At 36.5% G+C, this 14,396-nt stretch overlaps 1 protein-coding gene across 2 annotated transcripts in view; it reads right to left on the reverse strand.

Annotated features, from left to right (window-relative positions):
• Positions 1–371: 371 nt before the first annotated feature.
• The window catches only part of CDYL2 (chromodomain Y like 2), a 62,168-nt gene continuing 48,143 nt past the window's right edge, over positions 372–14,396 (reverse strand). For both annotated transcript variants that reach the window (XM_054840777.1, XM_054840776.1), the window contains exons 4-7: positions 12,941–13,113; positions 8,023–8,233; positions 7,146–7,289; positions 372–4,921 (exon numbers count right to left, since the gene is read on the reverse strand). In XM_054840777.1, coding sequence (XP_054696752.1) covers positions 4,763–4,921; positions 7,146–7,289; positions 8,023–8,233; positions 12,941–13,113 — 687 coding nt within the window. In that variant the 3' untranslated portion in view covers positions 372–4,762. The remainder of the gene's footprint in view (positions 4,922–7,145; positions 7,290–8,022; positions 8,234–12,940; positions 13,114–14,396) is intronic.

Below are 14,396 nucleotides of genomic sequence, written 5' to 3' on the forward strand. Positions count from 1 at the left end.
ATACATGCGTTGTTAGGTGACGTGCACATGTCAAATAGTGGAAGTGATAATGGTGGAGAAGGTGGCCTAGAAGTGTATTTATAAGATGGTTCTTGGTGGTTTTCTTGGGTTCAATCATGAAATTATAAATGAGGTGGATCATGATGAATGATTTCACAGGGTTCTTTTAGTGCTTGGTTTTTGTCATTGGGAAAAAAAAAAAATTTAAGTTTAATTTCTCTTTTAAAAAGCTCGCCGTGTGCCTGCTTTCTTTTAAAAGGCAGGAGTCCATGAATAGCTTTATCATATATAATGCAAAGGTCTAGGACTACTATTTATCACATTCATTCTGATTATGTAAAACTGAAAATCACTGCATTGAAATGAAGTTTCAATGTTTTTATTCAAAGCAGCTTCTCACAATGTATAAATACTGCATATTAACACACATGAAAAATACAACTTCTAAGGCACCCAGAAATGTGTCCATACACTAGTTACAAGACCATCAACAAATAAATTGTGTACAATTTGATCTAGACAGTCAATATTTGATATATCAGAAGATACAAGTCCCTCAGTACTGTACCAGTTTCAGAAAATATTTACAACACTGTGATATAGGGGTGCCTGTACCCTTATAATATTATAATATGTACTCATCATTACAAATATTAGAAACTGTTTTAGTCTGTTCCATGGCGTTCCGACAAAATAACTTAGGGGCCTAATTTGCAAAGTTCTACAATTAATTATTTGTGCAAGTTCTGAAAATAAATTTACATTGACATAATTTGTGAATTTTTGGTTCTTTGCTTCATCTCAGAGGTTTGGTAATAAGCCTTACCAATAGACATACCATCCTAGCTGAATGTCACTCCTTTCCCAATAGGTCAGTGGATACATCTTTTCCCCTTATACTTGACATGGATGAGAATGCAGTGTTTGTAGCAGAAAGAGACTATTTGATCTTCAGTACAAATGTCAAACTAGTTCACTGGCGAAGGAACTAATGCTTTGTTAGAATAATGCAATTCTTTGGTCCTTTGTTTTTATGGAAGGCATAATACTTTTATTCACTAAAAATTGAAATCCTGTCTGTGAGTAAGCAAGCTAGTGAATGACTTTCAGTGTAGTATTTAAAGTAGCAGTAAAGAGATTTAATATGGCTTAAAACATACGGTTAATTGGGCAGACACAGATAACACATCTAGGATACCAAGTACCCAAATGTACTATGATTAAGATTGTCTATAAGTCTCTTATGTAAACTTCTTTAGTGTCTCCTAAAGAGCGCTGGCTTTAGCCAGATTTGACTTTTATAGACCCAGCCACACAAAGCCTGAGATTAAACTACTGTGGTTGGGAGCACAAATGCACAGTTTATATATAACAAAGCCCATGCTGACAAGTCTACCTATGTTGTTCAAAAGAAACAACCCGTATTATCCTTTTCACAAGAAAAACTTAAGGCCCTGTACTCTGATTTGCTAACTTTCTTACAGCAATTATTTGGGGAAGTCCTTAGTACTACATAAGCAATTATGTAGCTTTAAAGATTTCTTGTACCTAATGGTAAGGCTTATTCACAAATGCAATACATTTATAAATTACATTTAAAACTGTAAAGGCTGGCAAAATAATAAAAAAAATTTAACAAAATAAAACAAACCCCAACCAAAATTGTCTGTTTATCCCTAACATTAAAAGAGCATTTTATTCTAATGAAAAACTATTGGCACAAAACCATTATATTATAGATTAAAAGAACAGTTAATAGTAGTGAAAAAGATTGCCTAAAACGCATACCCTAACCTACCACAGAAATATAAAAGTTTATATTCTGAAAATATATACTGTATTAAAGTTTGTAAGCTTATTCATTTTAACAGAAATGTACTGAAATAGTAAACTAAGCAACACTTATCTACAGCAAAAATATACATGCAGGACAACACAAAATAAATTGCTTACCTTTAATATCTACAAATGCAAAACTGTAGATTTTTAAAGATTGTACAAAACAATTTACACAAGAATAAAATAACATACTTAACAACAAATTGCATTTATAATCTTAAATACTGTGAATATTAGTAAAGGTACCCAGACTAATATGTACAGTACATCTAGATATCTGAATACCTAGTAAGGACAGAAACACAAGAGAAAATTGATTCTGATCTTTAAATACTGGAAAAGAAGCTTTTGACATTTTATTACTCTTTTTTTGAAGGGAAAATAGATTCCATGAAAACTAGATTGTATAGATATGAATAATTAAAAATGTTAACTATGGTTAGCGCTTGCTTTAATGGAAAAATAATTCTAGAAAATGTATTTCAACCATTCCTTTGTCATAAAAAATGCTAAGATACAGATATCTGAAAATTCAGATGAAATGATGCAGTTTAAAGGTCTAACAACTTATGATTCTTCTCTGTTTGAAAATCTCATATGGAAAGCATACCTTCACATTGCTGAGCAATTTTTCTATATTTATCTACAAAAAACAAGCATAGTATCGAAATAAACTTCCTAATATCTTATTAACACATGACTAGGGGTTATGGCTCTCTGGACAGTAATAAAGGAAATAAAGGAAATTGAGGAATCATGGTACTTTCCATTGCTTGCTTTTTTTTTTTATTTTATTTTTCTGAAGTCATATGCTGGAGGCCTGATTGTGCAAACACGTATGCATGTGAGTGGTTTTCACTTGAGTAATCCCTCCCATTTGATGGGACTGCCATACAGGGACGCACATGCGCACACTGGTGTAGTAGGGGGTCCTGCGGCCTCGATCCAACCCAGTCTTTGCCCACGTGCTCTGTGGCATTGCTGGCAGGTTGTGGAAATCGGCAAGTATTAGTATAAAACTAGTGGTGCATCTATCACTTCCAATAGTTATTGAAAGAGTTCTGTTTCAGACATTTAAAAATAAGTTGCTTCTTTTGATAACTTTTTTTGAAAGCATTTAAAACAGGCTAAATAGAAGCCAGATTTTGTCTTTTTAATGAAGAATTTCCATGAGAATTTCTGCCTTTAGGGTAATGATTTCCTTAAAATTCAGTGGTACAATTAGGCCATAGAAACAGCACTTTAATTATTTGTGGAAAAAGAAATGTTATATTAATGTATCGAAGGCTACTGTTTACGATAATCACGTTTGTTAACTTTACAAAGGCTTTGTTGAAATTCTTCACGGAAATGCTTGGATGGAGAAAACCTAGCAGCCTCCTTTGTAGAGGTTTAAATCATAAATCAAGTCACTGAGCTGAAGGATGGAGAGCAAGTGCACAAATTACAAAGCAAACAAATGTGCAAAGCTTCTGCTTCAAAAGGTTTTAATTTGGGCATACTAAAATGGCAGGTGAAGTCACAGAGCATGCTTGTGTTATTTTCATATTAATTGCCTTACTAGCAAGAAAGAAACGAGAGAGATCCAGTGTTCACAAGTCAGTCAGTGTCACTGAAAATTACTAGGATCACATTCTAAAATAGCAGATCAGATTTTTGTCGTTTATTGTGGACTGCTTTTATGGATAGCCATAAGTTCTTGTAACAGATGGTGGGGTGGCCAGATGTGGAGAGCTGGGAAAAGCAAAACAAAACCTCTCCCTCCACTTAGTTCAATACCTAGCACCTTGTATAAACTGTTGGCCCACACCCAAAGGCCTCCAGAGCAGAAATTATCTCACACCTGAGGAATCAGGCAACTAGACTAAGGCTCATAAGGATTTGCTTTTAGACTTCAGACCAAAAGAGGATGTTTAGACCTGAAAAACAGTACGATGCCACATAACGGCACCACTCACCCTGTTACTGACATCCGGCTAACAGGAATATAGTAAACTTAAATAAAGCATCTTGTTGGCAAGCCCTTCAATGCTCCTCAAGAAGGCAGAAAGTGAAGAGAGACTTAGGGGGGACTCGCTGTTTCAGAATCCACTCTTTTTTCCCTTAACCCTGGCAAATTAATCTATTATTTCATACATTTTTTGTACAATTTTGCACATAGAAGAGCATGCACGTGGCTGTTTCTTTTACTGCCCACAGCATTCTGTCTGTTTTCTATATATTCTTTATTTTTCTTCACAATTTGCTGCTAAAAATGTGTTTGCATTCTCATGTGATGCCATTAATTCAGTCAAGGGAAGTATGAAAATACGATCTGTGATCAATAAACAGCTGAATATGAACACAAAATAAATAAGTTAAATAAATTCAACAAAGAAAAAAAATCCTAGTAGTTTTTGTATAACTAACTTTACATATTATACATATAAATTATCAGATTTTTCCATTATACTGTTAGAACTTATTAAAAATAATTAAAATATTTCTAAAGTATGGTGTTTGGGTCTACAAAGTATTGTGCTGACCCAGTTTTTAGATTGAGCCCTCTGTGTCAGCCCAGATGTGTTACAAGAATAAGTTAAGAAGGACAGACAAAATAAATCAGTACAGATGGTGTGCCATCCTGGGCCTCAGTGGTGCTTCTCAGCACATGGAATGTATACTTTTATCGGGATGAGCATGTGAAAGATGCAGCCCTCTGTAGAGATTATGTGCACTGAACAAGCCTGCCTACCTCTCGGTTACACAAAATCAAACCAGCTACAAGCAGCTGTGTAGCTCACAAGGAAATCGACACAACCATATGTATTAGGATACACTGTCACAAATTCCTCAAGGATGCATTGCCTCTGCTTTTCAAACACAGGTAATGTTTGACTCTGTTCACAAGTGGAGCATTTTCTCTTTGCGTTAGGCCAAGACATCAGACTTCATAAATTTTGTCTTGCAAGTAGCTGAATAATGAATCCAGTCCTTTGGAAGAACTCCACAGCTGTTTTAACATCTGACACTCTTTCTCATTCACATCTTCAAGTCCGGATTTCAGGAAACTCCGCACAAGACATTTGGACTCTTCCAATACCTAAAGCCAAAATATCGCTGAGTATTTTTTTTTGAATCTGAAAAGATTATTATGGATAATGGCACAGACAGCATTTTTACACTACTGACTCTGTTTTACAATCTAAATAACTCCTTTGGGCACAGAAATTAGATCTGATTTACAGCCATAACTCCACTTGCTGATAGTCAGCATCTTTAAGAATTGAGGACTTCTGAGGTTTATGCCTTAGTGCCAACATTTTTGAAAGGAATGAGGGATTCTGAAGTACCTTAGTTTATTGAAGGTCTGCCATGAAGCACTAGAAGGAGCTGAACTCCCTCCTGTTGAAAATGTGATCCCTCGAAATGAAAATGTGTGAGGCATGATATACTGGCTACCTGTTTTCTGGAAGGTAGTCCTTAAGATTATAGAGGTTGGAAACCCAAATGTGGATGTCCACCATCTTTAACAATTTTCCCTCATGCATCATTTCCTCATCAAAACAAATGAATAGGAAAGGGCCTTTTTTGCAAATACCTTTTTATTTCCTTACATTTTTATAAAATGAATATTTTATAAAAGGAGGCTGTTAAGCAAAGCAAGCACCCTCTGACTGTGTTGTGGAGTTAGATTTCTTAGCATATACAAGCAGTCATAACAAATCGCCTAATGTTTTTACAATGGAAAGCCCAATCTCAAGCCCTTAGTAATCGCTCTAAGTTCTTAAAGGCATGAGCAGCAGGTCCATGGTTGCTCACATAGTTCAGCTCATTTTTCCCAGACCCATTTTTAGACATTTTTAGATTGCCTCCTTTAAAATTCTTTTTGAAATATATAACACCGGTATGTATCCCAACCAAATCCATTAATAATTCATACATTATTGATTTAATGTAAACTAATACAGTGTTTATGGTAAGGGAGACACATACTATCATCTCATCTTTGTCAACACCTACATGTTAAGCCCAGTTCCTATCTGTTTTAGGTTACAACGCTGCTATTCCAAAATAGTACTTCTCTTTAATTCAAGAAAATAGTGTTAATTGCGAATCTCGGGGCCTGTGTATTTCTTTGGTCTGTTTGTGAACAAGTATCCACAGTGAACTTTGATGAGCTCATCATATTAATTGTTTTTGTGATGTCAGCCTGATTTGCATTTAGGATCTCAGACAGTAAATCTAGTCTTTGACAGTTTTAACTCTCATCTTTGTCCACAAGTTAGCACCAGTCTTTCTAACAGGGCTCAAGCGAAAACTTCATTGGCAGCCAATAACAGTGAAGGAAGAATTCACAGTAAGGCCCAGAGTTTTTCCCAACTCATATAATACATGTTATATCAGCACCATCAAATAAGCTTATGCTACATTTCCAGAGACTTTCATTCTGAATGTCTTTTGTGAGATCTAATCTACACTTCATTTAATTAAAAACCTCCTGCGTGTCTACCTTCTCTTTTACAACAGATCTTTTAAATGAAACTGAGGGATGCTAAGACAGTTTCAGGCATAGGAAGTACAGTAAAAAACTGCAACAATTTGCACTTTACTTAGTGGAGTTTTAGTGCAGCCAGTGCCACCTTCTTCACTGCATTTTGTTTTAAGCAGGGATGTGCCCAGAATAGGACTATATCTGCCTGAAGGGAAAAAACCTTAGGAAGTAAAAATAGGAGAGGATTTTCCTTCAACTTCTATGTAAACAAAAGGAAAGTTATAATACGCTTTGACCAGTCTGTGTTCAAATCCCTCTGTGTCTGGATCTCACCCCTCCTTCACAGCAGAGGTTAGCTGGCACTACCCTACCCTTCTGGTGCCCTGTGTAGAACATTTTGCAGCATCAGGAACTATGCAGGTGCAGAAAAGAAGGCAGATTCGGCTGAAACATAGTAGGCCAGGACAAGGTGAAAGGCAAGTATATTTTCTTACTGGCCCTACAGAGATTTCCCAGTACAGTTGTATAGTTTCAGACTGTTCCACCTTCATGAAGGAAACTTATGCTAAAATCCCCTTTCAAAATCTGGGGCAAGGAGGTTCCACTCATACTGAATAATGTGAAAATGGGGAAAGGAAGTAACCCTCCCTGACCCTGAAAAATGAGAAACTCCACGAGCTCACTGATCCCTATCCAAATTTTCTGTTGTTAGCCCTCTTCCACAGGTATGGTTGTGGAAACTGAGGATCCACCTTTCTGATGTGATGAGCCTTGGGAGCACACCTTACCTCTGTGAAATGGAATTTAGTCACAAAGCAGTTTGATTCCTTACCACTGCACTGCAGGATGCCATTTCTTTCACTCGTAGCATCACTTCTTGGCTAAATGTTGTTGGCCAAAATACTTGTGACACTAGTCCTCTGCTGCAGGCTTCCTGTGCTGTCAGCTTTCTCCCACAGAACAACATTTCATTTGCCTGTGAAACCAAAAGATGACTTGTGATCTTGGGTTATAATTCCTTTAAAAATTTTCCATACTTGCCTGCTATTTTCCAGATTAAATTTACAAATGGTCTCCTGTATCTTTCCATGCTGCAAAATACTTTAAAAGGAGTTTCGGTAGCTATTTAAGGATCGTGCAGGTGGCCAGAGCACAGCATGGGTTTCATTTAAGAGAAATGTGCTGGCACGCATGATGAATCTGCATTGCTGATTTTACAGGAGTAACTGTCAGTGATACAGTGATACTGTGCCAAGAGTCATGGAACCTAGCATGAAATACTTTGTGGGGCAAATTCTGCTTTGTTATACTGGCAACAATGTAGCAACCTTACTGGAATTAGTATAGATGGTCTTTAGAGAGCAGAGAGCAGTATCTTCTCTGTTACTGCATAATCCTAACACTACACAGACAAGTACTCTGCAAAATTATTCTGCTAATGCATTTCTTCCCTTTTCTACCATGATCTTGACAACCTTTGCTTTCTCAACCTGTGTTCAATCTTTCTTGCGTACAGCATGTATAATATATTGAATTCTGAGGTCATTTTGTGATAAGAAATTGGTAGGGATTAGAAGAACTTTCCACAGATTTCATTACGATTCATGACAACTAAGAGAAACAGTTGTTTCTGTTTTACTTTTTAAAGAGAGCAAGAAAAACATGAATTTAAGAAAGGTTCTTCAGCAATTTGAGGTAGAAAACCTTACCAGTGCAACACCCAGAATTTGTGGGAATGTGTATGATGAGCAGCCAGCTGGAGTGAGTCGGATTGTTGCATACGGTGTCTGAAACCATGCCTTCTCACTTGCCCAAACGATATCACACAGTGGTAAAATAGAAGCTCCTAACCCAAGAGCAGGGCCGTTGATAGCAACCACAATTGGCTTCTTAAATTGAATAAAAGCTTTTACAAAATCCCTAAAATAAAAAAATAAAAGAAAGATCTTGAATAAAGAAGTAACACTTAGATAAATACCCAAGCTTAATGTACTTAATCTGAAAACAAATTAAAACCACGGATGAACACAATAAATGCCATGGCCCAGTTTTATGAGGTCAGAATTGCAAGACACTTTCTAGTTTGGATATGGAAAATTTTGCTCGCATTTAGTTATTTAATCTTTCTGACTACCTGGGATATTAAATAGTTTTGTATATGTTGAATATGAACTGATTAATTGGAATGCACTGACGCTTGTACTTTTTGCAGAATGGTTTGGTTAGGTTTAGTTTTACTTCTGGACCAGTAACTCATGAGTTTGTACACATAGCGCTTCTCAGTTTGCTCCACAATGGGTAGTATGGATTCTGATGATCTGGTTTGGCTAACTTAATGAACATATTGTAGCGTGAAAGACAGGAAACTCACCAGTGGATTGCTGAATACTTATTTTTTTCAAAAAGTTCTCTTAAGATCGTATGTCAAAGGTTACTGGAAGTCCCATCAATGGATTGGGAAATAGTACACATTTATGACATGCACAGTGGAAAGAACAAGACCCACAAAGAGGAGTCAGAGAGAGAGAGAGAAATGTTTGAACAGGAAAAGAATTAGGCGAGTGAGCTGTTTGGTCTTCATTGCTAACGTCTTCTGCAAAGACATAGCAAAGTAGATGCCCTTGCCTGTCTGCACCAGTAAATGTGAAGCAATGGGAAATAAAGGGGAAGTAAGTGTGATCGGATTCATCTGGATGAATGAACTAGAACATGTTGAATTCTGTGCAATGAGATTATTTTAAATAAGTTACCCACCAGCAACTGTGGAAAGACATCTGTTGAATGGAACAGCCTAGACACCAATTAGGAAAAAGCATGAGTGTAATTGTGGGCAAATTATGGGCTCCAACAGCTCAGTGCACAGCAGGTATATGGAGGCAAACGAGATGCTCAATTACTTTAGAAAAGAGACATGTATAAATCAAATTCAAAATAAAAAAGGAGATTCTGTTCCTGCACTGGGTATTTATTAGATCCAGAGTGCATCTTTGCTGACAGGTTTTAGGAAAGAACATTTTGTCAAATGTGTTCTTTGATGAGTTGCAGCTCTCTCACTGAGGTCAAAAAGACCTAGACTTCTGTATCTGAGAACAGGAGGCATGCCTTGCAGGTTGGAGTGCCAATTTGGCAAAAAATGGAAAACGTACCGAAGATAAATATTTTATTGGACTGAAGTGCAAGGGCATTGGCTGTATTTTAAACAAAAACGAAGAGTCTGAGGTGACCCAGCATTAAATGTTCAATGAATGGCTCTGTTTTTCAGGCTGTCTAGTAAGGAGTTTATTTTTGACCATGGGAAAATAGAGACTTGTGGGAATTGATGCAGCTCTGTTCACACGGTGAGTAATAAAACGGAAGATAAGCAGCAAGACAAAGAGAGTGAAATAAGGAACATCCAATTGTCTGTTCAAGACCATTTCTTTCCAGAGGATAGCAGGTTTAAAGAGAGTTGTGATTCATTTTTGTTTGCAGAAGCAATGCTGTTTCCTTATCTCATTATTTCTTCAGTCGTCTATGGTTGAGTAATGACTGTGGATCACTGCATCTGATTAATTCCAGAATTTTGAGAACCTTAGTAGTTAAGCAAGTAAGCCTTCCAAGCAGGACTACAGATGGGAATAGGGATGTGATGAATGATAGATAAAAAGAACAAACTGTGGATAAATGGTGGCAGCAGATCTGAGGACCATGTGCAGGCAGAAGAAAACAGTGTTGTGGAGAAAAGCAGGAAGCATGTGGCGATAAATGGGACTGGAAGTGAATATGGAAAAGCAATTAGGAATGTGGAGAGGAAATGGTTAGATGGTGGGGAGGAAGAACAAAGCAGAACACATTAATGGAGGGGAAGGGTTGAAGGAAATGTGAAATCTTCACATGCGTGAGCAAGGAAGGGAGGACCTGGAGATGGGGAGAGAGTGGAACAGAACACTGAGAAGACACAATGAGCCTTTGTCATGAGGGAAGGATGGGGAGCACAGAGGATGGTACAATGGATGGGTATGGAACATACCACCTATAGGATGGAGTGCAAGCCTACAATATTGGGAGTTTACAGGGGGAACAAATGCATGCATTTGGTCTACAGAAGCTGCAGTGTCCAGCACTCCACTTATCTGTGTTCCCTGTTTGGTATGTTACTTGTTTCAGTGAGTCGTCTTTGTAGAACCTGGCATGTTTCTAGGTCTCTGAACCGTAAGTTCACACATGGTTTCTGGGCTAGAAGATCCTTGTTTCAATTCAAGGCAGTCTTTGAAAAGGACTTAAAATAGTAACTGTTGTTGCACAGTAAAGCCAGAAGCTCAAAGACAGGAAAAAGTGACACATGCAGAAGGCTTTTGGTTTTGCTAGAGGGTATCTGGGAAGTTGACCATTGAATACACTTTGGGATGCTCAAGATACCTCTGCATTGTTTCAGAGTTCTTGCTGCAGGTTAGGGCTCATAAGTACATCAAAGGCTATAAAGAAATTGAGCAAGTAAAGTTGTCTGTCTTTGTTTTCTTCTGAGCACACCCAGAATTTTATGTATCAGGTCACATAACGATGCCCGACAATGTGACAAGGAGAGATGATGTGACAAGGGAGACTGATGTTGGGAATGCCTTCCCATGAGCCTTTCGATCGCAGGGCTCTGTACGTCACATATGCACAGCTGCAGTACAGTCTGTCTGTCAGCCTTTTCCGTGCTCCAGGAGTGCAATGCCGGACACACGCCTGGGTGATAGCAGCTCAGGCTGATGGATCTGTGCTCTGTGCCTGGAGAGAAGCTACAGTGCCACAAGTCTGTGAGCTGCAAGCCCCAAAGGCAGTGGATGAGGACCAAATGCATAAATCATTCATGTGAGATGAGAGTTGATGGGTATTTAAACTTAAGTTTTAACTTGTGATCTGTATACAAGATCCATAATGTAGAAAGTGGAAACACACGGTAAACAAGATTTTAATTTCATTTTGATACAAGTCTAAATTGATGTAAAGCAAAGGAGGCAGAGATCCGTTAATGGGTTTTAGGACATCCTAACCACTGAAAAAGCGAAGCGTACATTTTTTTCTACTCTTATTACAGTATATTTTCCATGAGTTGAGTCCTTTGTTCACAGAAGGCACAGAGAGTGCTAAATGGAAAGCATAGTGTATTGTTTCCAGAAGTACAATAAAAATCTATTTCCAGTGGGCCTGAAGCCGATGTTCTTGACAAGGAGCAGTACATTGTACCAGTGTTTCAAGAGTGTTCTGTGAATCCAAGGATGGAAAAACTGAGTATCATAGTCTGGCTTATACTCATTTAAATGGTGAATTGATAAGTATACCTGTATATTAAATGTGTGTAGATAAATGTCTACATGTATAACAATACCTATCTACACAACATTTACATGAATAATATTAAATTTGTATCTTCTAATGGAGTGTGAGTGTGCCTGTGTTTTCAAACAAGAATAGTGATTTTCTTTCCTCATGGTTTTTTTTTGGTTTCACATTATTAAAAATCCCTCACATTAAAAACCAAATAAATTAGGATGTGTCCTTCAATGGGTTTTTCTTTTTTTAAATATCACTACATGATATTCAAGCATAGCTAGGGTCTTAAAAACATAACTTATTATATTTAAGAGTGCATTTCGAATTCTTTCAAAATAATTACTACTTTCAGAATTTCAAAAGTATTATACTGAGAATACAAACTGATCTGCAGTAGTTGTAACCAAGATAATTGATGGTTAATACATGTCATGTAATAACTAAACCTGATCTTATGTTATACTAATACATCCAAAATATAGATCTGTCATAAAACAAATTCCTTAATATTCCATTACAGAATTGTTGCATAAAGCTTTAAAGCTCTTAGAAGAATAATATTTATTTGTAGGAAGTCAGGGGGAAAAAAGGGACGAAACCCTCTTCTGGTACAGACTGGTGAAATACCATTGGCTTTAGTAGAGATATGTTGATTTATACTGGAAGATCTGCCAAATATGTATAAAGTATACCTTGTGGATAATGGAAATATTTGGTGATGTACTGTGCAGATTGATTTGTAGACTGCATGTCATAAACCCTGGATTTCTATTAAGGTAATGCAATATATATAAGGAAAGTCACATTTTAGTTATGAAAATAAAACTACATTTACATATATATTAAGTAATTTCAGTTTAAGAAAAAGAGTGGAGACCCTTCTAATAAGGTTCTGAAATACTGTGGCAGACTGCTATTTCAACACAATATGAGTAAGCCATGGATTCCCATTTGTACTGAAATTCATTAAAATGATGAACATTAAAACAAGTAAAATATCTGCCTTTCAGAAACCACTTTAGAACATGAAGCAGTAGCTAATTTGGAAAAAACAACAACAAAGTTGTATTTGAATTTGGAGGAATTATTTGAAATATTAAATACAGAGAATTGGAATAAAATAAATCCCTATGGATATTAGCACTGGAATAAATGTGCTTTCTTTTCTAATAAGGAAAGGTCCAAGATTCTTCTTACTAAACAAATTTGTAGGACTATAATTAGAATGCAATCAACACTTCAATATACAACATTTTTGGACCTGATAAATATCTTTATAATCACACACTGCATTTCATAATTTAGAGATCATAGGTAAGCTTGGGTCACCTTATAGCTTCTGCAATCCTAGTGCTTTCCTTTCTTCTGTCATTGGATAACCTGCCAATTAAATATGAGTAATCTAGGCCACTACAGAATACACTTCCCACTGCGCTGAGAAGTAAGAGTTTACTGTCATCAGCTGATGCATTGCACAATGCTCTCCGAACTTCCTTCATGATCTGTGGATAAAGAAAAGTAAACAATTCGACATGCATGCCGTTGCAATATCATTTCCCTAGTTTTACAAACCTTATTGATTTTGAGAGACTTAAATTTTGGGCACTATTAATAATTACATCCATTATATATATTTCTATAATTTTAATATACTTAGAATGGTAACACTGAGAGTTTACAAAATATTTTATATTTGGAAATGCTTTGTTGATGCTTACTAATTCAAAGAGCTTTTAGGACTTGGCTGTATTTGCTTGTTCTATGGGAAATTCTAGCCAGCTTATGCTTTTTGATTGCGATTTAATGATTTCAAATATCACTTTTTTATCTTCATCATGTATATTCAGTGTACATCACTGTATCCTCAGTAACACAGTTATCACAACAGTAGCCTATTAACCTCAACAGGTTGTAAGCAAAATTTATAAACCCCAGTTTTCAGTTCTTTAACTACTTTTTATATGACTTCAACCAGAGCAAAGCAGGACAAAAGGACATCATATACATCAACATGACAAATATATTATTCATTTTTCTGTGGTTAGCAATATTGTTAAAGTCTACAAAGTGAGAGCAAAAAAGCCACTTGAAAGAGAGACATTTTGACTCTGATTTACAACTGGATCAAGCTATTAATTACACCATAAATCAAACCTAATCAAAATCTGTATAGAATTGAGCTGCTGGTATTGTAAGGAAACGACCTTTCATCTGAGCAGAATTGGTTTTCTAATGATTTTAAAAGGAAATATTAGTTCATAAACTTCTGATGGGTAACTTCTTGTTTAGTCACAGTTCAGCGTAGTTTGTAAGCTGTAATTGATTTCAGCCATTTCAGAGTTCCCTCTTCTCTTTAGTGATTGGCTCCTACTGAAGTAGGGTCATGATTTCATCTAGTGAGATGCTTCCTATGCTTAACCATACCCAGTACATACGTAAGTACTTCTTATACACGGGGTCCTGTTGAGTCAAATTTTTCTCTTCTGCACTCAAAGATTTGCTGTTAGTGTGAGTTTAGGTAAAAAATAGCAAAATGTGGTTGGGGGGATTAAATATGATTTCCATGTGAGAGAAAACCAAGATTTTTAGCTTGTGATTATTTTATTCACTGTTTCCAAAAATTCTTTAGATCTCTGAAGTGCCTTATTTAAGAAATGTCCCTAACCACAGAAGTTTTGTTTATACCATTCTAGGTAGTCTTTTATTAGAAATCCTGTGGCTTGTGAGACCAAGTTTGAACTTGCATATTCAAAACACGCAGCGCCATGCTACCTGCCTACTTTCC

The sequence above is a fragment of the Grus americana genome, chromosome 13, assembly GCF_028858705.1.
Source record: "Grus americana isolate bGruAme1 chromosome 13, bGruAme1.mat, whole genome shotgun sequence".
NCBI lineage: Eukaryota > Metazoa > Chordata > Aves > Gruiformes > Gruidae > Grus > Grus americana.